General features: G+C 39.5%; 1 protein-coding gene across 3 annotated transcripts in view; it reads right to left on the bottom strand.

Annotated features, from left to right (window-relative positions):
• Positions 1-21,653, bottom strand: part of crebrf (creb3 regulatory factor) — a 44,309-nt gene extending 22,656 nt beyond the window's left edge. For 2 of the 3 annotated variants that reach the window (XM_067375730.1, XM_067375729.1), the window contains exons 1-5: positions 21,525-21,653; positions 7,057-7,268; positions 6,829-6,954; positions 3,376-4,576; positions 28-222 (exon numbers count right to left, since the gene is read on the bottom strand). In XM_067375730.1, the coding sequence (XP_067231831.1) occupies positions 28-222; positions 3,376-4,576; positions 6,829-6,954; positions 7,057-7,065 (1,531 nt within the window). In that variant the 5' untranslated portion in view covers positions 7,066-7,268; positions 21,525-21,653. Of the gene's footprint in view, positions 1-27; positions 223-3,375; positions 4,577-6,828; positions 6,955-7,056; positions 7,269-21,524 lie in introns of those variants that run through there. The other variant, XM_067375734.1, reaches the window with a different exon arrangement.
• Between the last annotated feature and the right edge of the window lie 3,538 nt (positions 21,654-25,191).

Raw genomic sequence — 25,191 nt, 5'->3', positions numbered from 1 at the left:
TTATGAGATGGACAGTAAATATCTCACCATGGTGCAGGCCATTCTTTTGGTACATGTTGCTGGGAAGGGTGTCTCGGTCCCATTCGGAGGGTTTCAGCATGCGCTCCTGTTTGGATGGGATGATCTGCTCACTATACTCCCAAAAGTATCTACGCTTTCCCCTCTTCCTGGAAATCCCAGCTGTCAGGCCTTTGACATCATCAACCATATCAGTGTCACATCCTGTTTAAAAGAGAGGATGGTAATCAGAGGAAGAAAGAGAGAAACAATGATCTTTTCCTAACATGCATTTATAGAATCGCAAATGCATAATCCTACATTTTTAAGAAAAATATGAGCACTGATACTTCTGGTACTTGCTGTTACGTACCATTATTTCAGTAATGCTACAATTTTCGAATACAGTCCATTTATTAAATATTAACTTCAACAGCAAATCCTAACGCAATAGGTGAAATTACAATGTTTACAAACAAAATGTTTGAAGAGCAACCAGAAAATAAGCTTTTTTTTTAAAAATTCACACTTCATTTAATTTGAGCTGACAAGCTAACAAAACCGAGGTCCAGCGAGTGGCGTTTCAAATTATTTTTTCCGACAGGTGGAAATTTAGGTCTCTTCAGTTTCCAACAAGATGGGTGGATGAGGACACACTTAGGGTTTGACACAAATTCTGATACTTCAACAACCTTTTTCTGAAAGGTTTCAGGCTTCTTAGCTAGAGTCACTAGTTTTAACCAAGGCATCATCCAAACCCTAAAATTGCAAACTGCTGTAATTAATCATATAATATGGTCAAAAGTGTGAGCAAATAGTGCATATTGCATGCTTGCAGAGTATTCATTTTATATAACCCATAGGTATCATTTTAAAACAACAAATTATAATAAATAAATAATTACTACTTTCCATAGACATCAAATATGGTAAACAGACTATCAAATGTGCTTGCTTAACATGTAAGTGCCAATGAGGTTTGTTCTTGTTTGTTCAGTTTATCATATTTAAAGGGTTAGTTCACCCAAAAAAAGTTCTGTCATTTATAACTCACCCTCATGTCGCTCCAAACCCGTAAGCCCTTTGTTCTTCTTCAGAACACAAATTAAGATATTTTTGATGAAATCCAAGAGGTTTTTTATCTCCCATAGAAAGCACCGAAATTACCACATTCAAGGTCCAGAAAAGTAGTAAAAACATCATTAAAAGAGTCAACTTAAAAACAATGGGTTTTAACAATGGTGAATAAAAGACTTTATTCAAATATTTCTTCTCTACCCTGTCATTCTCCTATGCAGTTTATATTGGACACACATTGCATAGTTTCTAGGTTCTACATCAGAACGTCAGCTCATTATTAGCCGACACTGTTGACGTGAGTAGCAAGATGCATGCGTGTGATGCTGACACAGGAGCTGGCCAAAACTGAGTCTGCATTCTGATGTAGAACCTGGAAGCTATGCAATGTGTCTTCAACATAAACTGCGTAGGAGAATGACAGGGAAGAGAAGAAATTGTTGAATAAAGATGTTTTTTTTTTGTTTTTTTTTGCGCACAAAAAGTATTCTCGTCACTTCATAACATTAAGGTTGAACCACTGTAGTCACGTTGACTATTTTAATGATGTTTTTACTACTTTTCTGGACCTTGAATGTGGTAATTTCGTTGCTTTCTATGGGGGATAAAAAACCTCTTGGATTTCATCAAAAATATCTTAATTTGTTTTCTGAAGGTGAATGAAGGTCTTACAGGTTTGGAACGACATGAGGGTGAGTAATTAATGACAGAAATTTCATTCTTGGGTGAACTAACACTTTAATAATGTGCACTATGTATGTGCGTTGATCAGTGTTTATATGTGAATAAAAGCATAAATTAAATCTGTTCATCATATAAGGCGATCACTTTCAATCGAGGGACAGAAATCTCTCAGGTTTAAATTACAATATTTTAATGAAACACATGAACGAAAGTCCTATGGGTTTGGAACAACAGGAGGGTGAACAACTGAGGACAGAATTTTCATTATTGGGTGAACTATCTTTTTAAGTAGGTACACAGAAACACACATTTTTACAAAATGCTTTAATTATTAACTCCATAATGCCGCTCAAAAAAAACAACAACAAAAATTTTTGTGCCTTTAAGAACCTTTACGTGAATATGCATGATATCAAGGTCATGGGTTCGATTCCCAGGGAAAGCAAGAATTGATCAAATGTTTACCTTAAATGCAATGTAAGTGACTTTGAATGAAAGCATCTGCCAAATGCATACATGTAAAGGTAACGTATAACAAAGTATTGGGTAAGATCAACTGTTACTTTCACTTCCCGTGGGTTATCTTCACACAGCCTTACAATGCAATTTTCCAAGTAGCTAAATGTCCTAAAATGAACTTCCCAAATCTATTCGAGAGCAATGACATTCTAGGAGAATGAACGCGATACAGACTTAGTCAGGTTAGACACCATATTAAATTTAGCGTGGATGAAAACAAGGCTGTGGGTAATAGACAGTCTTTACAATGGCAAGCACTGTATAAAAGTCCTAGATCACTTAATATTCACAACTCTCAAAATGCTTTTATGGATTTTGTTTTTCTTTTCGAAAAGACATTTGTTTGTTAAACAACAGTACAATCCATTGAACATACTGTACTTCTACCTCAGCCTAGCCTTGTTTTCATTTCTGTCAAAACTTAAATATGACGCTACCCTGATTAAGGTCAATACTCACTCTTCCTGCTCACTTAGTTGTAGGTCTATGTGTGCTGAATGTACTGTGTACTCGCTTGGTGGAACTAAGCATTGTACATCTATAAGTATAATGCTTAGTTTTCTGAATGTACAGTACAGTACATGAACAAAAGTGTCAGATCTGTATCAATACTAGGGGTGTAACGGTACATGTATTCATCCCAAACTGTTATGGATGTCACGGTTTGGTTCATGCAGTTAGACGACAAATACAGTCAGTCAAAGGCGATCCACACTCCGCGCACACGTTAATACAACGTTGTTTACTAACCGATATTAATGCCTTATTCTGCATGACCATATTCTACATCCCATAACCCTACCCAATACCTAAACTTAAAAACTACCTTACTAAGTAATAATAAGCAGTAATTAGGGGTTCATTGAGGCGAAGGTCATAGCTGATAGTTAGTTGATAGTGAGAACTGGGCCCTAAATCAAAATCTAACCATTTTTCTTATTGTACCAAAATCATACCAAACCGTGACCCGAAAACCGAGGTACGTACCGAACCGTGACTTCTGTGTACCGTTACACCCCTAACCAATACCAGTATGCAGTTTTTATGTTTTTATGCATTTGGCTATAACAGCATCAAGAAAAACATGTAGTTTCGCACCTGGCTCTGAGAATGCATCACTAACGTAGTCATCTTTGTCGCCTTCATAGTCCTCGTCCTCCTCTTCCTCTTCCTCTTCATTCTCTGAGAGCTCGTGTTCACTGCCGAACCCTTCATCATGGTCTTCGTCATCTAGGTCCAGTCCCTCTGCCTCTTCCTCCTCTTCCTCTTCTTCACCTTCTTCTTCCTCCTCCTCCTCCTCCTCCTCTTCTTCTTCCATGTCAACAGTTGCCTTCCCTGCCAGTCTGGCCCTGGTTAAGAATAACGAGTAGTTGTGCTCCTCCTCCTTCTTTTTGTCAGCGGCGGACGTGTCGGATCCAAGGGCACTCGCAGCGATCAAGGCTTCACTGCCGGCAGCTGGAGGGAAGTGGAGTTTGTGTGGCACCATCCTCATGGTGCTTACTTCTGGACCAGGAGCACTCGGTACCTCTCGTTTAGGAGTCTCGGCTCTCTTCTCACAGATAATGGAGGATGCCATGTTAGCGGCGATGGCTGGATCCTCAGCGATCAGCGAAGCATTCGACTCATGCTCCTCGATAGGAGGAGAGGTGGAAACACTAACCGGCTGGGTAGGGCTCTCTACTAAAGGCTTGCGTGGTACACTGATGCGTACCTTGGCTTTGCGAACGTAATCCATGTTGTCCAGAGTCCCAGGTGGGGCTTTCATAGCGCCCAGAAACTGGGCCTTGGCCATTGTGTCAGTGCTGGAGGCAACAGGCCAGGTAGCTTTCTGGGATCCCTCGGCGAAGTCCGGCAGAGGGTTGCGACTCGATGAGGCGCTGGTTGCAGAGTTGCTGAGTCTATTGGTGTTCTTCACCATGGTGGAAGGTGGAAACAAAAGCTGCTTTTGACCCACCAACAAGTCTGGATGGTAAAGAGTGTCGCAAACTGGCTGCGAGTCTTCACTGTTGAGCTGGGCAAGGGTAGGTGTCTGACCTATCACTTCCTCATCCTGGTAAGGGCTAGAAAAGTCATCAAGGCCCAAGAAATCAACTTCCTTGGTGCCCCAGATATCACAACTGGTGAGGCGGGTGTACTTGGTCAAGTCCTCCCAGTACGTGTCCCACTGCTCAAAGTTTGAGCTGTAAGCAGGCTCGTTGTCTGCCAGCTCAGGTAGATGATCCATGCTGTCCATGTCCTTGCAGTCCCCTACTGTGAAAATGTCTCCTCTAGGGCTCTGGCGGCAAGTCATGTCCCGATCCTGCGAACATTTAAAAATGTCACTTCTTTTATACGGCAGACTAGAGAAACTGGCGGGCTTTTTACACGTGATATTAATAACCCAGCGTCAATTACGTAACCCTTGGAAATCTTGTTGCATGTCTAAACTTTACCTTGGGTTTGTAATTAATGATGGGCTGTCAGGTTTCAACATTTCACACTGTTCTTTTGTTAACATTCTTGTTTGTATATTTTACTTTTACTGCACAAGTACACGATGCAACCTGGTTTAATAACTGCTTGTCCATTTGTGGGAATTTCACAGTTAATTTGTCAATGTTCATGAATTCATGACTTCCATTGCATGACTTGTATTACCTTAGAGCTGTATATTACAGCCATATGGACATTACTTTTTGCCAGAGGATGAGCTCCCTCTGATAATTTTGGAGCCTCAAGGTTTTTCTCTAATATCTCACTTTTTTCCCCTTGACACGGTCACCTCTGGCTTGTTGACTGTAATATTTGAAACATGCTGATAAACTTAAACTTAAATAAAATAAAAAATGTAATTAATACAATTTTGTTAAATATTCAATGCGCAGGGCGCTTTATAGGGGGCCTCAGCAATCTTCCAAAGGGGACCCAAGATGAAAAAAACAAAGCAAGCTTTAAAAACACTAAACATCAAGATATTTCTTATTTTAATTCACTACTTTTTTTGTTTGAAGAACCAGGGTTCCCAACTTGAATATTTTTAGGTAGGTTAATTTTAACTGGAGAAGTCATGTAAATCAGCTGGCGTGGCCACAATTTGAGAATTCATTCCAACGTTTTAGACAAAAAGCGCAGCCATGTTGTACCAATTCGTTCCCTCTTTTTATTTCAGTGAAATTGTGGCCACAATTTAAAATGCCCCTATTATGGATTTTTTTACCTTTCATACAGTGTGTAATGTAGCTGTATCTGAATGAAAACAGACTGCAAAGTGCATAAAAATAAAGTTATTGTCTCTCAAAAGAAAGAGTCGACTCTGAACTGCTTAAACGAGTCATTTTTAATTCGAATCCCATTTCCGTGAAGTTCACACGTCACAAGTTAACACATCTGCATAATGCCCACCCACGTTCTGCAACAACTTGAACCCCCCTCAAACGCTGTAGCTCGTTCATTTGGATAACATGTCGACAAGACGCTGTGCTCTGCACTGTGAAAGGAAATTCGGTTTATTTTCACTTCCAAAGGATGAGGCTGTGAAGAATCAGTGGTTAAAGATGGAACAGTACCTGCTTTATTTGGACCAACTTGCTCCTCAGAATCACAACCTGTAAGTGTGATTAATTATTGATGTATATATTTTATACCGAGTGTTCAAAATACACAGTTTTGTGTTTTAGATATATAGTGTATGTCAGTTATCTAACATTATTACTGTTTTTCAGAAATACTTCTGCTAAAAAGTCATTGGCCCACTATTGTCTTTCATTCTTCCTACTCTGAGTAATGATAAAGGATGGAGCAAGATTAGTTATACAAACTTTAATGTTACATCAGTCATTCATGTTAGTGCTCGGCTAACGTATGCAATGTTATTGATACTGTTACAGTTCCCACATGTGCACCACAATAAATTAGAAATATACACATTGGTTTGTTGATGGACATATACTTGTTAATGCTGATGGTGAGGAATTACAGTTGCAACATCTCATGATGAACGTCAAATTGGGTAGCGTATCACTGAGAAACATCCGTTGAGTAACTAGTTCGTCCAATTTTCCATCATCGGACTCGCGCTCAGATTGATATAGTAAAATCAACGCCATCATTACCGTCTTTACAGTGTGTACAATGGCTAAGCTTTAGGAATCCTCCGGAGCTGAATCGGTTATGGTAACGGCCGTTTGTTTCTGACTTGCGCTGTAAGCGATAGACCAATCACAACAGACTGGGTTGTCTGGCCAATCAGAGCAGAGCAGGCTCGCGGAAATAAGGGATTTAGAGAGACTGATTCATCAGACAAGTCATTTGAGAATCATTGAAAATTGTGGTAATATGCAATGTATTTTATAGAAAATGAAAAGTGTTTTTTGAACTTTGATACATGAAAACCTGTTGTAGGAGACCTCCAAAACAAAACTAGGAACCTTTGAAATAACATAATAGGGGCACTTTAACTAAAACAAGGGTCACAAATCAGTACAATTCCACAATTTTTTTCTTGTTTTATTCCCTGCATGATATTTGCAGGGCCTGTAATGTGAAAAGCGGTAGGTATTGTGGGTTACTCACCAGTTCATACATGAAATCTGGGTCAGAACTGTTAGCCAACAGGTCTGTGCTGGTCAGCGCCTGGTCAGCAAAAGGGCAGTTTTGAAACGCATCCCCAAAGGGAGGATCCATTCCACTAATGCTGGGCTATAAGATGGAAGCAAGAAGCAGAAGCATACCATGGGACCTATTTCAAAACACCTCAATTTGAGTTTCAATTTTGATACCAAATTTAAACAGGGCCTATACCTGAGGCATTGCCAAGCACAGATCTTCAGTTCCTTGACGGAAACTTTTCTGCCACCTCCCTTGTCTCAAACTCCTTATCTCTTTGTCAATCTCTGGAGGAAATTTGATTGTAAGTATATGAAAAAAAAAAAAAAAGAGTTCTTGTTTTCAATATGGAGGCTTTAGCAGCACTTGTAAGTATGGCTGAGTTGTCCTCCTCAATTCACTGCTGTCTGGGGAAAGAAAACAGAACAGGAGTGAGGTTAGCTAGCATAAATGTTACAATAACACGCATTATCTGCACAAACGCCAGTATACAAAACAGGACACTAAGCCTGTGCAGTCTGGTAAAGCAAGTCTATAAACAAAATGTCACTTACAAGCTGCGAACTGGCACAGACTATGAAACACTGAAAGGAAACAGCTATCTAAAACAACTGTATGCTCACATTAGAACAGCAACAGACAGGTACATCTCATAGGTATCAATGCTTTTTGCATTTGCAAACATCCGCAGAAACATTGGGGTTTTCTATCGTCATGGTTAAAAAAAGTTAGGGAGGTTGCCTGATATCCATGGAGGATAAGAAGGGAGCCCTAAATCGTATCAGTTTGGGCTGTAATAGTGCAAGAGCATCGAACACTAGGGCTATTTTTAAAACTACATCAGCGCCACCATTTCCCCTCAACTCACAGACAGCCATAGGCGGTGAGACCCGAAATGCTGGACAGTCTTTGCATAACAAATCAACAGAAATACGCAGGAGCATGTGAGGCTTGTGCTGGCCAGCTTCAGAGCTGAGCAAAACAATCCTGTCTCTCTTGTGCTTGATGACATCATTTCCTCCTGGTGCACCGAGCAAGTCAAATAAGCGTCTTATCACCCTTTGGCTTTGTGCACGGCGTGGTTTGCATACAGCCCACAGAAGCAGAGTGAAAAAAAAAATTGAAAAAAATAACACTTCCCTTTAGCGCTTCACTATTTTACTGCTTACTCACTGATTTACACTTTGCCAAGAAAATGTGGTGCAAAACTTGCTTCCATGATGCTAGCATGTTTTAGCTGGTTACTAGGGTGTTCTGGTTGGTTTTCAACACGTTGCTATGAGGTTGCTAGGGCGTACTGGGTGGTTTCTAGGGCATTGCTACTAGGGTGGTTACTTAATGGCCTCAACAAGCCACACTTTTTGAGGTTAGCCCAAAAGGAGCGTTCACAATGACAGCGATTTGCAGTCATACATTTTCAATGAGAGCTGCTGGTTTTCAACGACATGAGTGACTGTAACCACTGACAACATGACGTGGGAATTGAACTGCATGCAAACGAACCGCGACTCACTGGAGCAACTACCAAATGAAGTGAAGTCAGTACAGCTCACATGCCTATGTCTCCAAAGAGATATTGTATTCGAGGCTACTGTGATTTCACTGATCTATACACAAAATTAAAAAAATGAAACATGAAAAAACTATCAAGTTTGATTCAACCATTGACAGTTGTTCATGAAATGAGATTATGCACCATTGTAGAGCTGCACGTTTCTGGATAAACTGAGATTGTTGTCTTTTAGAATTGAGATCGCAATCTTTTAATGATTAATTGTGCAGCTCGACACCATTGTAATGTAAATACAAAAGCGTTTTTTTCATATTGCTCATTTTTAGCAAAAAGAAAGCTGTCACTGCGTCTGAAAATGCCTACTTCCCTAATATATAGTAAGCAAAAACAGTACATGAATGGAGTAATATGTCCGAACTCATATAGCGCGTTCAAGTCATGTCAGAAAGATCATATTTACACACTGAATGCATATAAAAGTCACCACTACGCCTTAATTATACAGAGCCCCGCACGTGACATGCAAGAAAAAAAAATTTAACCGTGCGCACAATTTACTGATTCGTTCCCTCCATTTACTAATTCGTGCACACAATTTAATAATTTGTTCCCTCGATTTATTAAATTGCGCGCACATTTTACTATTTCGTTCCCGAAATAGTAAATCGTGCGCGTGATTTAGCCTACTATTTTTGTTCCTGCATGTCATGTCCGGGGCTCTGTATAATTATGATGAGGTAGGAGGTGATAGGCAGCATTTATTAGGATGCGGCCTTCTGTTTGAGAAGCACCAGAAGATTGGAGAGGAACTGACAGATTTCTGTTCCTCCATAGGCAGTCTATGCAACTACCACTTTGATGCTTCAAAAAGTTCATAAAGAGATTGTAAAACTAATCCATATGAATCGAATGGTTTAGTTCACACGATCACTTTATGTGATGAACAGACTTAATTTATAGGCTTTTATTCACATGTGAACATTGAACATAAACAGAAGCTCAATAGTACCTGCTTGACATCCAAAAACAAACCTTATTGGTTCTTTCGGAAGCTCAAACAGGCTGCGTAACACGAGAATGAAACTCATTGGTTCTCGCACGTAAAGAAAACATGCTTGAGCTTCCGTTTACCACAACTTATGTGTGTTCTGATGAGAGTTTATATGTGAATAAAAGGCTAAATTCAATCTGTTCATCATATAAAGCGTCTCTTCAGAAAATTTGGACTAAATTTGGACCACTCAATTGGTATGGATTCGTTTTACGATCTCTTTATGACCTTTTTGAAGCATCAAAGTGGTCGTAATGTAGCTGTCAATGGAGGGAGAGAAATCTCTCGGAACGAAAAAGTCTTACGAGTTTGGTACGACATGAAAATGAGATAAGAAATTTTTGATGAAATCCGAAAGTTTTTTTTTTTTTTTTTTAATCTCCCATAGAAAGCAATGAAATGACCACATTCAAGATCCAGAGAAGTAGTAAAAACATTGTTAAAATAGTCAATGTGACTACAGTAGTTCAACCTTCATGTTATGAAGTAACGAGAATAGTTTTGGTGCGCAAAAACAAAACAAAAATAATGACTTTATTTCAACAATTTTTCCTCTTCCCTGTCAGTCTCCTATGCAGTTGATGCAGTGAACTCAGCTCAGCGATTCCGTGTTCTACATCAGAACGCCAACTCTGTATTGGCCGGCTCCTGCGTCAGCATCATCGAAGATGAACGAATGTCTTGCGGGTTAGGGAGGGTCATGTCATTACTCGCCATCGTAACGACAAGAGGGTGAGTAATTAATGACAGATATTTCATTTTTGGGTGAACTGACCCTTTAGAGGTTCTTTATGGGCATCGATGGTTCCATGAAGAAACTTTAACATCCATAATGGAAACTTTCCATTGCATAAAAGGTTCTTTAGAGTGGAAAAAAGACTTTCGATTGTTAAAATGTTTGGTAACACTTAACTTTAAGTATAATGCATTATAAAAAGGTATTCAGTATGTATTATTCAATGCATTATATTTTTTCATAAATAATTGTAACCAAAGTTTAAATGCATTATAATATTTGCAGATTCCTTGTTGCATCTTAAATTGGTTGTTTGTCAAAGTTTACTTTCTAAGGGTTTAACATAAGCATTATAACTAGGGCTGTCAAAATTAATGTTAACATGCAAATAATTTTTTCAGTTTAACGCATTAAAAATATTTAATGCAATTAACACAGCATCCGTTTCTCTCCATCATCCTTTAGCTAGCGTTACATTGTACGATCACACTATATTTCATTCAAGTGCTATTAAACCATTCAAATGCGATAAAAAGAATTTAAAGCTGTACTGGAACACTGTCTGTGAATCTCCTGTCTGTGTGAAAGACAAACACGTCTCATGCACAAAGAAAGCCGCTTCAGACAGCGCACCGGCCGCATTGAGCTCTCTTTCGTGCTTGAACTGACAAAAACAAACAAAAGTATGCCAAAATGCCTGCTATGTCAAGTATCCTCGTAATCAGACAAGGAGTTAAATAAAGTCTTAAATGACCATAAAAGGATGTTTGTCAGATCCACGTCATGTACGTCAGATCTTAAAGTGACAGCAGCCTAATAAACCTGCTGCTATGATGTCTGTCATTAATGTTAATCAAAGAACAAAAGACAAAGAGAAAATCGCTCACTGCTCCTGACTTAATAAGTTTTGAAGCTTTAACAAGGATTAATCTATATTTGATAATTTATTCAGTGAAGTCCATTTCTGTATTTCCTACCCATTAGATTAATTTTATTTTTTTAAATATACCATCTTTATGTTGTTTGTACATTAATTTGGAGATTAAACGTGAAATTAGTATAAAAATATACTAAAAACTTTAAATGTTAGGTGTGATTAATCATAATTAATTATAGAAAAATCTGTGATTAACTAGTTTATTTTTTAATCGATTGACAGCACTAATTATAATGAGAACATACAACGCATTGTAAAAGGTACATTACAAGTCGACCGAAAATGTCATTTTCGTTTTTTGGCCAAAAGACAAAAAATGGCCTAAAATATATGCCACCCAATTTTCTGTCCGATTTTAGTGTTACTTTCAATACTTTCAAAAGTATTTTATTGGCTTGTTGTTGTTGTTTTTTTTTGTTTTTTTTAATTCAGTATCATTATAATTATTGAATTTCATTAAAAAGTCTAATATTAATACAATTATACAAAAAAAAAAAAAAAAAAAAAAAGCTAAATTTAAAATAAGACACACCTGATCACACCTGAACCAGCTAATCAAGGTAATCTTACTAGTCATACATACTTGGAGCTAAACTCTCTCATGACACTCCAGGACAGAGTTTGGGCACCCCTGTTTTATGGCATCACTGCAAAAAAAAACCCTTTCGGAAGCGGTAATAATAGTGATTTGCATTGAGCTCTACTCAAACAATAAACATGTACATCATTCAAAACTAGGGCTGGGCTGTTAAAGGGATAGATTACCCGAAAATTAAAATTAGCCAATAATTTACTCACTCTCAAGCCATCCTAGGTGTATATGACGAGCACAATCTGAGTTATATTTAAAACTATCCTGCTCTACCAAGCTTTACAATGGTAGTGAACAGGGGGGGTGTTTTGAAGCCCCAAATAAATGCATCCATCCATCTTAAATACAATCCACATGGCTCCAGGGGGTTAATAAATGCTTTCTGAAGCAAAGAGATGGGTTTTTGTAAGAAAAATATCCATATTTAAAACTTTAACTAAAATAACTAGCTTCCTGCAGAGGGCCATACGCATCGATTTGCGGCAAAAGAGTGAACTCTGACCCAACGCATGAAGCAATGACGAACGCGGAAGCACAGAGCAAAGCAAAGCAAAGCAAAACACCGGTCACAAATTAGAAGTCTAAAATGAGAAATTTTAAAGAGAAATGTTGGAGGATTTCGATATAAGAGAAGAGGAGCTTGAGTTTGTTGCCCAGCCCTTTTTGTTAGAACTGCGAGAGACATCTAAGCTTACGATACTCCTACATCCTGTGTCATACATTGCGTGAAAGGTTACTCATTTGGCGCAAGTCGATTTGCGCAGTAAATGTATGGTCGTCTGGTCGTCTGAAGCTATATATTTTAGATTATAAAGTTTTGATATGGATATTTTTCTTACAAAAACCCATTGCTTCACTTCAGAAGGCCTTTATTAACACACTGGAGCCATATGGATTATATTTATGATGGATGGTTGCATTTATTTGGGACTGCAAAACACCCCCCATTCACTACCATTATAAAACTTGGAAGAGCCAGGACATTTTTAAATATATCTCTGATTGTGTGCGTCTGAAAGAAGATAGTCATATACACCTTGGATTGCTTGAGGTTGAGTAAATTACAGGATAATTTTCATTATGGGGTATGGTGAACTATCCCTTTAAACGGACATTACAGGGCAATTCAGTCTGGAAGAGTGTTTAGACATCTGCCTTAGGAAACTGAAATGAGGAAGAGACACAGAAACAGAATCAGGATCAGAAAGAGCTTTATTGCCAAGTGTGCTTGCACACACAAGGAATTGACCTTGGTATTGAAGCTTCCAGTACACACACATAAATATAACAAAATACATAACATTTAAGAATAAAAATATATATATATATTAAAAAGTATAAGGTTTAGTCAGAATAAACATTTACAGATAATGAACATTTACAGTATTGTTAATAACAATATGAATAAAGATTTTGCACAAAAAGTGGGGTATTGCACTTGGAAGGCAATAACTTACGGGAAGAAACTGTTCAAGTGCCTTGATGTTCTAGTGCCTAGCGATCCGAGGCACCATCCAGACAGCAACAGTTAAAATAGGTTGTGGCCAGGGTGAGTGGAGTCTGTGATGATTTTACCTGCACTTTTACTCACTTTGGAAGAGTACGGGTCCTGGAGGGTGGGCACCAATAATCCTCTGCTCATTCCGGATTGCCCGTTGTGGTCTCCTGATGTCCGATTTGGTGGCTGAACCAAACCAGACAGTTATAAATGAACACAGGACAGACTCAATGATGGCTGAGTAGAACTGAATCGGCAGCTCCTGTGGCAGGTTGGACTTCCTCAGCTGGTGAAGGAAGTACAACCTCTGCTGGGCCTTTTCCACAATAGAGTCAATGTGATTGTCCCACTTCATGTCCTGAGAGATGGTGGTGCCCAGGAACCTGAATGACTCCACTTCTTTTTTTACAGTGCTGTGCATGATGCTGAGTGGGGGAGTGCAGGGGTGTTCCTCCTGAAGTCCACTATCATCTCCACAGTTTACAGCTTTAAGGATGTTCTGACTGTACCAGACAGTCTGTATGCAGACTTGTCACCATCCTGAATGAGGCAGATGACTCTGGTGTCGTCTGCAAACTTCAGAAGCTTGACTGAAGGGTCTTTAGAGGTGCAGTCAGTAAGAAGAGCAGTGGGGAGAGGACGCAACCCTGAGGAGCACCAGTGCAGATAGTGAGATTCCTGGATGTGAGTTTCCCCGTCTCACTACTGCTGCCTATCCATCAGAAAGCTGGTGGTCCAATGACAGATTAGGGTGGGCACAAAAAGCTGGGTCAGTTTGTATGATAGAAGATCTGGTCTGTTGGTGTTGAAAGACAAATTTTAGTCCACAAATAAGATCATTGCATAAATCGCAGGTCTGTCGAGATGATGCAGGATGAAATGCAGATCCATGCTGACGGCATCATCCACAGACCTGTTTGCTCTGTAGGCAAACTGAAGAGAATCCAGTGAGGTTCCAGTGATGTCCTTAAGGTAGGCCAACACCAGTCTCTCAAATGAAGTCCAGTGTTTTGGGGTTTTTGGGGACCAGAATGATAGTGAAGCATTTGAAGCAGGAGGGAACTTCACACTGCTCCAATGATCTGTTGAAGATGTGCATGAAGACTGGGGCCAGTTGGTCAACGCAGACTTTTAAATAGGCAGGTGAAATACCATCTGGACCTGAAGCTTTTTTGAAACTCAGCTCACACAGACCTTAAGCACAGGTTGAACAGCAGGAGGTGTTGGTGTATGTGTGAAGTGCAGGTAAGAGCAGGTAGGGGGTGTGTGTCAGCAGTAAAACACATTCAGATCTTCAGCCATATCATAGTTGATTCTCCAAAGATCGTGGGGGTGGTGACTTATACTTGGTGATGTTCCTCAGACCTGTCGAGACTGATGCCGGGTCGTTGGGTCATCCTGATAACTGGTTTTCAGCTTCTTCTTTAGTAGCTTCTTTTAGCCATTCTGATCTCCTTTGATAGTCTGCTTCTGGCCTAGTTATACAAGATTTTATCCCCACTTCTGTAAGCATCATCTTTGGCTTGACAAAGCTGTTTGAGTTTTCCAGTAAACTATAGTTTATCATTATTGAATCATTATTGAATCATTATTGAAATGAATGTAGCGCCGTGCTCACACACGCGTCTGGATGGATGAATGAGGAAAATCCCACAGCGAGTAGAAAGGTTCACAGTTTATGAATAGCACCTCTAAATTAGGAAAGCACATCTTCTTCAGAATTGTTATATATGAACACCAACTTCTATTAATGCAAAAGCATTGTCTACCGCTTTTCGTTTTCCCCATTGACTCCGTGATGCAATCCTCTCTGAACAGCACAAAGCAGCAGATTTTGAAAAGTCTTTGTTTGTGTGGTTGAGGAGTAGTTCATCCGTTTTGTTAGGAAGAGATCGGAGATACACTAGGATGCCACATTCGTGGAGCTTAACCAGCGTGTCGGCGTGCTTCCTGTTTGAACAGAACCGCTGGCCTTCTGACTAGAACGTTCAAACAAAACGTCTGAATAATCAAAAGCCGGAAAAATGTTATCTGGATTGCGTTGCCTTATGTCCAGTAGTTCGTCTCTGGTGAAACTGGTAGGAAAAAACGAACTTAACACAGAACAAACAAACAAAAACAGCAAAAGAATTGGAAAGCTCCACACTGAGGCAGCCATTTGCGGTGTTATCTTGAACAACAGGCTCACTGTTTGAGCAATCATGCCATAATATATCCTTGTGTTGTGATATAACTCATCTCAGCATGATCACTATAAGGAGGGCTATGTGGAGGATCTACTCAGCAGGCTTACATCAAAAGTACAGTATCACTGAAGAATTAAGCCTTCACAATATTTACCAACACTAATTTTGATAGGATAGCCTACCAAAGACTAATAGCAACACATTGGATGATGTAAAAATATAGAAGGACAGATTAAACAAAGAGGAGGAGAAACGGATGAAAAGATAGCAGCTGTTAAACATTATCTTGTATAGTAAACAAGCATTGTTCTCATGAATACATGTCCCTGAGCGGCTGGAATGAAAGGTCTCTCAATATGATCTGGGAGTAACAGACTATAGACCAGAGGAAACATGATTGCAGCTTTAGAAATTATGGTTTTACACTGAATACCCCTGATGGAGTTTGAGGTCAGTCAATCAAATCCAAGTTTGGTTTGCAAAGAAATTAACACCACCTCAGAGGATGAATTTCACATATATATGTTAATTTTCCCGTTTTCAGGCCCCCAAAATGCCATTGTCATATAACTGAATGGCTAAAACACATAAAAAGTTTTACATTTTTAGTTGAAAACAGTGTTCATGTAAATGGTCCCCTCATTTAAATGAACATTTGATTACACGACCTAAAAGCCTTCCCTGACTGTGCAGATATTGGGCAATTTAATTTGTATGAAATAAATCAAAGCAACACTAACCTTTTATTTTACAAAACACACCTGTAAAGAAAACCATAATGGATCGCTTTTGAGCCTATGGAAGCACTTGAGGTACCACTAGAATTGAAAACAACCCTTTAGATGGTCTATTTGCATTGAACTTCATGACATACTTCCAATTTAAAATAATAAGGGTCACTAGTTTCTGCTCAAGTGTGTTAACAATCTGCTGTAGTTGCCTAGTTCCTGAAAAACCAAACACAGTGGCTCGTAACTGTACAAACATACAGTGAAGGACGCATCACTGAAGGTCAAAGGTGACTAGTAAAGAGTTTATTACCAATGCTCCTTGAGTGAAACAACTACACTTCATGAAGTGGCGACCCAACATACTAAATCATCAGTTATTTTTAAACAAAAAAATGTACTGAAAAGTAACACTGCATATTCTTCGCTGTATAAATTAAATACATATTAATACTTATTAAAAGTTACAAAAGTTATTTTGTCAAGAGTAGGGAGCAATGTTTTGGGTCTTTTGTTTGATTAGCATTAAAACAGCAGGAATATTAGGCTGCTGTCACTTTAAGAGCTGCACTGATCAAATATTCTGTTACACAAGCATTTTATTTCTTAGCCGTTTAAGTTCATTTAAGACATAACCGACTATATTTACAAGGATACTCACCAAGACAGCCATTTTGATATAATTTTGTGTGAATTAGAAGAAGCAAAAAACAACTCCATTCAGTATTCTTGTGCTGTCTGTGACGCTGCTTTCCGGGCATGCAATACGGATGTGTGCGAACTTCTAAGCTCTCGGCAGCCAATAATTCACTGCACAAAACACACTGTGCTCTGCACAAACCATATTAATCCTCACTGCAAGTGAACCAGTTTTTAATGCAGTCTGGTTTGTACTCTTGTTTATCCGTCCATGTCGGTATATGCCTAATTTGTCTAGTTTCTCCCAAGCAACAGCTGAATTCAACTGACTTTTGTTTCAAGACACAGAAAAGCCTTTCTCCTCCTCTTTTAAAGTGTATTTATTTTGCTTTTCTAGTCAGCTGGGAACCACTGATATATATTGAATATTATATGAACAAAATCAGCCCTTTATATATTTTTATTAAATGTATGTCATTCCAAACCCACAAGACTTTTGTTCATTTTTGGAATGCAAATGAAGATATTAATAATCTCTCATCATTTTTGACCATTCATTGAAAGTCTAGGTAATCAACATTTTCAAGTTTCAAAAAAGGTCATTTTTGATGAGTCATGGCATTTTAATTTTTTTTTTTTTTTTTTTTTTTTTAATCAACTGAAAGGCATAAAAGAAAATAAATAGCTCTCTGTAAGTTGGTTCACAGAATGTTGTTACCAGAAATGCAGTTCCTAAGATGAAAATATGAAATTCAGAAAGAATGAAACCTTGAAAATAATCAATATTAAAAAATAGTCTACTTTATCTGCAATATTCAAACTTTGCCCGTATAAAAGTCTAGCATGTCCATAAACTAAAACTTCACTTTGTCACATACTAGTTTTTTGCAGTGTGCACTTACAGGCCGCCGCTTTGTTATGCACAAGCTGAAGAATCTTATGCGTAGGCGAGGCGTGCTGTGATCAAACTGGTGGCCTTTGTGCTAAAGCTAGACACACTGTGGCTAATACACAGGAAGTATGACAGGAGACAGTCTAGTGCGTATTAAACTCAAGTTTAACTTAGGCTTATGTTTATGAATTATTAGCTCAATTACAACCAAGTACAATGTCTGTCTGCACCTTTAAGGACAGTCTGAGCTAATTACAAACAAGCATGCATTTTGCAGTCCAGGCTTCAATGCATGGACTACTCTGCAAATGTCAGAGGTCTCTGCTCGCTGAGACGGCAACAGCACGCTCCTTACACAGAGGCGAAGGACAACTGAAGCTATCTGAAAGACGAATGGAAAATTTTATTAGGTTTTTGATTATTTCTATAAACTACTGACTGTTTATTTTTAAAAATCTATAATTTCCTCCATTACATGTCACAAATTTTAAGTGAAATACAAAAGGAGAATTTTCGAATAATTGACACCTAAATTAATTTTTTACAGAAACACCGAAATTGAAAATAACGTTTATTTAATAATGAATTAAATCATTCAATTTATTTAATAATCAACGTTGTATAACATTTAAATTCCACATAAGGCAGTTTTTATATCATATGTTATCATAATTAAAAATCAAGTTTCAACTATTTCAATGTTGACATAAGCGTTTAAATGTGGCTGTAACAAAAATGTGTTGTCATGAAATATTTATTCATTAAACATACATTAAATAATGAAGACATCACTAGCAGTCCTGATAGTCTGCATTAAACTTCAGACTTTACTGTAGGAGCGCCAGCACGCGTATGCGCATCAAACAGATGGGACGCATTAAGCCGTGTGTATCATTTTTTTTTTCTTTTTAATGTGTACGCCAGTGTACGTGCTCTGCTTTGCAATGTATATTTCATTTGACTCGTATGCATACACAGGCGTTCGACGCAGTTTTGAGCAATCTCTCGCCACAAGTTACAACCCATGTAAACATCTTTGTATTCTTTCATGCTAGAGTTGTACAAATGACTTTCTAACCTTTTCGCACAATCTCGTGTCTAAGGGCTTCATTGTTGCTGTAGCTTGCATGCGTTCCAGTCTGTTCTGTTTATGCAGTTTTTCTTTCACTACCTTGTGAATCAGTGCCCCAGGGCATAGTTACCACCTTGTGGATAAACTATTTACTGCAAAAAAATTAAATGCATGTGCGCGACCTGCACGTACAAAGTATGCGCGGTTACAAAAATCCAGCAGTGCGCATACTTTTCTGATGCCGAAATTCGCGTCATGCACACTGTACGCTGAGCCTTGCATACGCGTAAAAAATTTAAGTACACTTTGGGCTTTAGAAGAGAGAGACAATTAAAATTCAGCACAAAAAAATATTAATTTTTGTTGTTTAACGTTAAATTTAGGTTTCAAAGTCAACATGTAATTCAGGTATTTTATGAAAGCGGTAACTCTACGGGGATATAACTGCATGTAATTGAATATAAATGTAAGACGTTTCTTTCATTTATAGGAAAAAGAAATGACAGTGTCCAGAGAGAATGTGTGTGTTCCTGCAAAACATTCCTCTTATTTGCTAACACTGAGTTTGTGTTTTTCTTTGTTATTATCTTCATTTTTAATGAAGGGATTTAAAAACTCCTCTTGCATTCAATTGGCACGTTTGTTTGAAGGACAGCATTGGGCAAGTTGTGGAATAGTGCATATTGTAAATAAAATAAAATAAAGAAAATTGGTATTTTTTTATACCAATACGATTAATCTAAGAAATAATTGGCCAACTAAATCGATTATCAAAATAATCACTAGATGCAGCCCTAATCAGGTTGACTAATTATTTACTGAATTTAGCAACACATCCCATATAGACAAGTTGTGAAGGGGTAAATAAACTACAAACTATGAGAGAAAGAGACAGCAGAATAAGAGTTACAAAAGTAAAAGAGTACATAGGCTAGTTGTTATGCTAGTGCCCTCAAATCACTAAGACTGCACCAGCATGAGTATGAATAAATAATAAATGTGTTAACATTTGAAGTGAACTAAAATTTTCATTTTACAACAGGCATCTGAGAAATTCAAACCTTAGTTTGGGTAAAACCCATATTCATTCACCTATTCATACTAGGAAGAGCACACACTTCAGACAAAATATAAGCTCAATTTCATAGCTGACCATTCGACTTTTTTTATTATTATTATTTCATGACAAAGAAAAGCCATAAAACATCTGCATCTCCTATCAGGCCTCTGTTGTCATGACATTGCACTTAAAATTCAGTGCTTGCTCGCTTTTTTTGTCTGTTTATCAAGCTACACGTGCCTTTGTAATAAAACCCTGAATAAATAGCAAGCTGAAAGCTTTGCAAATGTAATGCTATCCCTCCTATAACAGTTAGGTGACCACCTCTGCAATGTTTATATGAAGTCAGATGACCTACTAAACAGCTCATGACTGTTCACATTTCTACACTTGTGAGACCTCACCGATTGAACACATCTGCATTAAACCAAAGGAATGCTGCTTTAACGATTCGCGTAATTCGCTCATTGTGGGTGAGATCCTACTTTATTCTGACCTACTAACACTCCACAACACCCTGAACTCAACATGGCCCCCCCTTCAAAAACAAATGGCGTCAACCTAACCCGCCGTGATACTGCGACAACACCCACGCAATGGCGCTTTCTGATTGGCTGTAAGCAAACTCATAACCCGCCTCCGCATGTAAATGATTGCACCAATTCGCAGTCAATCACGCCCCGCCCCACAAAGCTTGGTTGAGTGGACGGGCAACAAACAATATCGCAGGCCTCCACACGTTACGTAAACAGATGGAATGCAAAACATTATTTCCGTAAACTTTTAGTTTACAGACAAACACTCAGTTTTAAACCCTTTACAATACAGCAGGCAAATGAACTTGATATTAACGACTCACGACTCATTCAAATGCATCACACAACGCATTTTAAAGCGATCTTTTTGTTTGGTGCACGATCAAAACACATTAAAATCAGTTCAGATAGTTATCAATGTCCCAAAGTCATTCTAGATGTGGCGGAAACTACCGTGTTTTTTCATTTGACTTTGCATCGTGCTGATGGGGGGGCGTGTACCCTTGCAGACTTCTAGTGAGACACCATAAAAACATCTATGAATACAAAAAAAAGTCTAGAAATCACTGATTAACTCGACTGATATACATCAAATCACCTTGTTTTTGATATATTCATGGCTAGGCTCAACCAAGTGGGATCATAAAACCAACGAACTCTAGCCTAATAATTTATGTCCGGTAAATAAAGGACAGTTTCACCAACAAATATTAATCCTCTGAGAATAGTAGTTCTTAATTCTGAGAACCTTTATGTAATTTATATTATCAGCTTATTAATCAAGTTCTGGACTGGGTTTGTCAACTAAAAGAAAACTCCAAAAGGTGCAGTGCTGTGGTCCTGCAGGACCAGCTCGAGAAGAAATGTTCTAGAAGTTCTTGTGTAACTGAAAGCTAACAAACAACATCTCTGCCCTTACTCAGCACCAATGACTGGCCAGCTAAGCAACTACGGGAAAAAATATTGATCTGAAAGGACAAACGGGCACCCCAGGATGCCACACAATACAAAATATCGCTCTGTCAGTGAGATAAACAGACGAGAACAGGTTAGGGTATAAAGAGGAACTACAGCGCTGCTTTCACACTATGGCCTCCGTGTCCCTCCCCTCTGCTAGCCTAACTTAGCCAGAAAGCTAACTACAAGACACAATGTTTTTATCATCCTTAAACAGCTATATTCACACACTTCACTGCGCTGTCATAGTAAAAAAGATGACTCACCTTTAAGGAACCCATGTGCTAGAAAAAATGGTTGTAACTCCAAATTTAAATCGTGTTTAGAAAAAGTTAATGTCATTTCTTCTCAATCCACGCCGTCTTCCTCTCTGGTTTGTTTTGTTTATCTTCTTCCTGACGGGTTCCTGGAAAGCGCGTGACTCCCTGGTCACGTGCTTCTCCACTGACCAATCAAGGCGAGCGCTCGTTCTTGTCCCAAAACAAGCTATTCAGATACTTTAGCCTGAAGTATGAGTTTTCATACAATTTGTTATTTCTTATATTATTTTATTATATTATATAGATTTTATTGTTATATTACACGTATGTCTTATATTTTATAATATAATATAATAGTTTTGCTGGCTTTGTTGTGCATATATAATATAATATAATATAATATAATATAATATAATTAATATAATATAATATAATATAATATAATATAATATAATATAATATAATATAATATAATATAATATAATATAATATAATATAATTGTCACAGACCCGCCAGGCTCCAACATCAACCAATCACAACACACTCCCTCACAAGAATATTGATCACGTGCACCAGCATCCAATCAGCACACTCCTATACCCTCCGTTGAGTGTGTCTGCTGTCATCCGTCAACAATCCATCCATGTGATCATCATCTGTAAGACAAAGACTGTTTTAAGTGTCAAGTTATCATCCAACAAGCCTACAAATCCAGCTCACTTACCTGCATTACTGTTTATAAATGCTGTTTGTCGAATAAACATCATTCATCATCATATCCTGTGTTCTCTGAGTATCTGTCCGTAACAGAAGAACGGACCTACGCAGTTAGACAACAGCATGAGTTCTCCAGACCCCAATGATCTTCATCGAGTTCTCACCACCACAACACCTGCACCAGTACCTGCGCTCACTTCTGTCACAAGGACCACCACTCCTTCGCGACCAGCGATCGCCAGTCCCATGGTCAAACCAGCGCCCTTCTCTGGCTCGGTGGAGGATTGCAACGATTCCTCTTGCAGTGCACGCTGGCCTTGGAGATGCAGCCGCGTCTCTACATCAACGATCACACCAAAATAGTGTTTATTATATCCCTGTTGAACTGACGAGTGCTCTAATGGGCAGAAACCATCTGGACACAAGCAGGGCCTGTAAATGTTGGATAACTTCATCGCCCACTTCAAGGAGGTTTTCGGCAGACCAGCTGGGGATTCATCTGTGGGTAAGCAACTTTATCATCTCCGTCAAGGTTCAATGTCTGTTAATAATTATACCCTCAAGTTTAGAACCCTCGCGACTGCAAGTGGATGGAATGAGCGCTCATTTCTCACCACCTATCGGCAGGGATTGGATCCCAGAGTGGTGAAATCCTGAAGTGGGGTGACACCTGTTTTCCTGACTGTTTCCCTTTCACTCCTCAACCTCCACTTCCTTGTTCCAAGGTACTTCCTGTTTGCTCCACCTCCATTAAGCGTCCCGTTGAGAAACAGTCAGTTGATGTTCCTCCGTGTTACGTCGCCTTCAACGACGTCTTCCCAAAGAAATCCTCTAAGCTGCCTCCACATCGGCCATGGGACTGCGCCACTGATCTGCTTTCGGGTGAACCAGTGCCCCATGGTGAAAATCTACCCACTATCCATCCCAGAGCAGAAGACCATGGAGGAGTACATCGAAGAGGCACTACAACAAGGCTACATGCATCCTTTGACTTCCCCTGCTGCTTTGAACTTCTTCTTCGTGGCCAAAAAGGATGGAGGCTTGTGGCCTTGCATTGATTACTGGGCTCTCAACAAGATCACTGTCAAGTTCCGGTATCCTCTTCCCCTCATCCCAGTGGCCTTAGAACATCTACACGGTGCCACTGTCTTCACCAAGTTGGACCTCCGCAGCGCCTATAACCTCATCCGGATACGTGAGGGGGATGAGTGGACAGCTTTTGTGACCCCTACTGGACACTACGAGTACTGCGTTATGCCGTATGGCCTGGTCAATGCCCCCTCCGTATTCCAGGACTTCATACGTGAGGTGCTCCGGGAGTTTCTTCACAAGTTCATCTTGGTCTACATCGATATTCTCATTTACTCCTGGAGAATGGCCAAACACAGCCACCATGTTGCGGAGGTCCTGAAATGCCTCAGAGAGTTCCATCTGTTTCTCAAGACCATCTGTTTCCACCAACCCTTAGCACAGATTCTTGAATACAACATCAGTAGCAGTAGCATCCAGATGGATGAGGGGAAAGTAGAGGCCATTAAGAACTGGCCCATTCAATCTATCATCAAAAAACTTCAACGCTTCCTCGGTTTTGACAACTTCTACAGAAAATCTATCCAGAACTATAACTCCATTGCCTATCCTCTCACCAACCTCCTGGAAAAACAAGCCCAGGTCTCTGTCCTGGTCACCATCTGCCACTGAAGCTTTCAACATGTTAAGGGAAGCATTTACCAGTGCACCGCTCCTTGTCCATCCGGACCCAGATAGACCCTTCATCAATGAAGTAGACGCCTCCACCACCGGGGTAGGAGCAGTGCTATCTCAGCAGCAGGGGAATCCAGCCAAACTCCATGTGCCTTCTCAAACTCGCAAACTCAGCCCGGTGGAGAGGAACTACGACATTAGAGAACTCCCTCTATCTCGTCTGTATACTCCTGAAGAAGCCATTGAAGATCCTGAACCTATACTCCCAAAGGATCCTGCATCCTGGTGGTAATCGACCGGTTTTCAAAGTCCTGTCATGTCATTCCTCTCAAGGGACTTCCTACAGTGATTGAAACTGCTGAACTCATGTTCAATCACATCTTCTGATACTATGGTATCCCTGAAGACATTGTATCTGATCATGGAGCCCAGTTCATCTCAAGAGTGTGGAAAGCCTTCTCCCTCCTAGGTGTAACCATCAGTCTCTCATCTGGATACCATCCTCAGTCAAACGGGCATATGGAGAGGAATATCCAGGAGATGGGTCACTTCCTGCGTACCTTCTGCCATGGCCACCAGGACTCTTGGAACCAGTTTTTCAGACCCTCTCGCCCTCTCTGAACCAGTGGTCGACAGATGGTACATCAGATGGTTCTCCAGACCATGGGAAGAGAGAGGGTTGGTAACCGAGTACGTACTGTGTACATGGGCGGACTGGCCATCTGGCATACCGGGCACTTTCCCGGTGGGCCGACATGCTTTTTGGGGCCAACGGTCGCCGACCGCAAAAAAAAAAAAATCTCTTGGCCCATGAAAGTGGTAGGCCTAGATCGGCGGCCCAATACTTTTTCAATTGACAATGGGCTGCTGGCCCAAAACACTTTATTCAAAAATATCACATAGGCTATTTTTTTTTTCCTTCTGACAGACGCGGCTCGTGATACATGTAGCTCAGTGGCCTATTGGATGTTTTCTTGATTGACACTGGACTGGCCCAATCATATCTTTGAACAGTACCATCTATAGGATTTCTGCCTGCACGCAGTTTCAGTGTGATGGTGATCATGGAGAAGAAACGCAAAGGAGGTGCAGAGAATCTGCGTGAGAGAAATAAACGCTGGCAAATGTGTCAAATTGACACAAATGTTTTCAGCAGTAGCAGCAGGGGCGTAAATAGCGGGGGGGACAGGGGGTCAGGACCCCCCCTATCTGAGTGAAAAAAATATAATTAATAACCACGTTAAGTATTGT

Source organism: Chanodichthys erythropterus, chromosome 22, assembly GCF_024489055.1.
Source record: "Chanodichthys erythropterus isolate Z2021 chromosome 22, ASM2448905v1, whole genome shotgun sequence".
NCBI classification, from domain to species: domain Eukaryota; kingdom Metazoa; phylum Chordata; class Actinopteri; order Cypriniformes; family Xenocyprididae; genus Chanodichthys; species Chanodichthys erythropterus.
The sequence above is the reverse complement of the archived record's forward strand: the minus strand, read 5'-3'. Positions and strand labels throughout refer to the sequence as shown.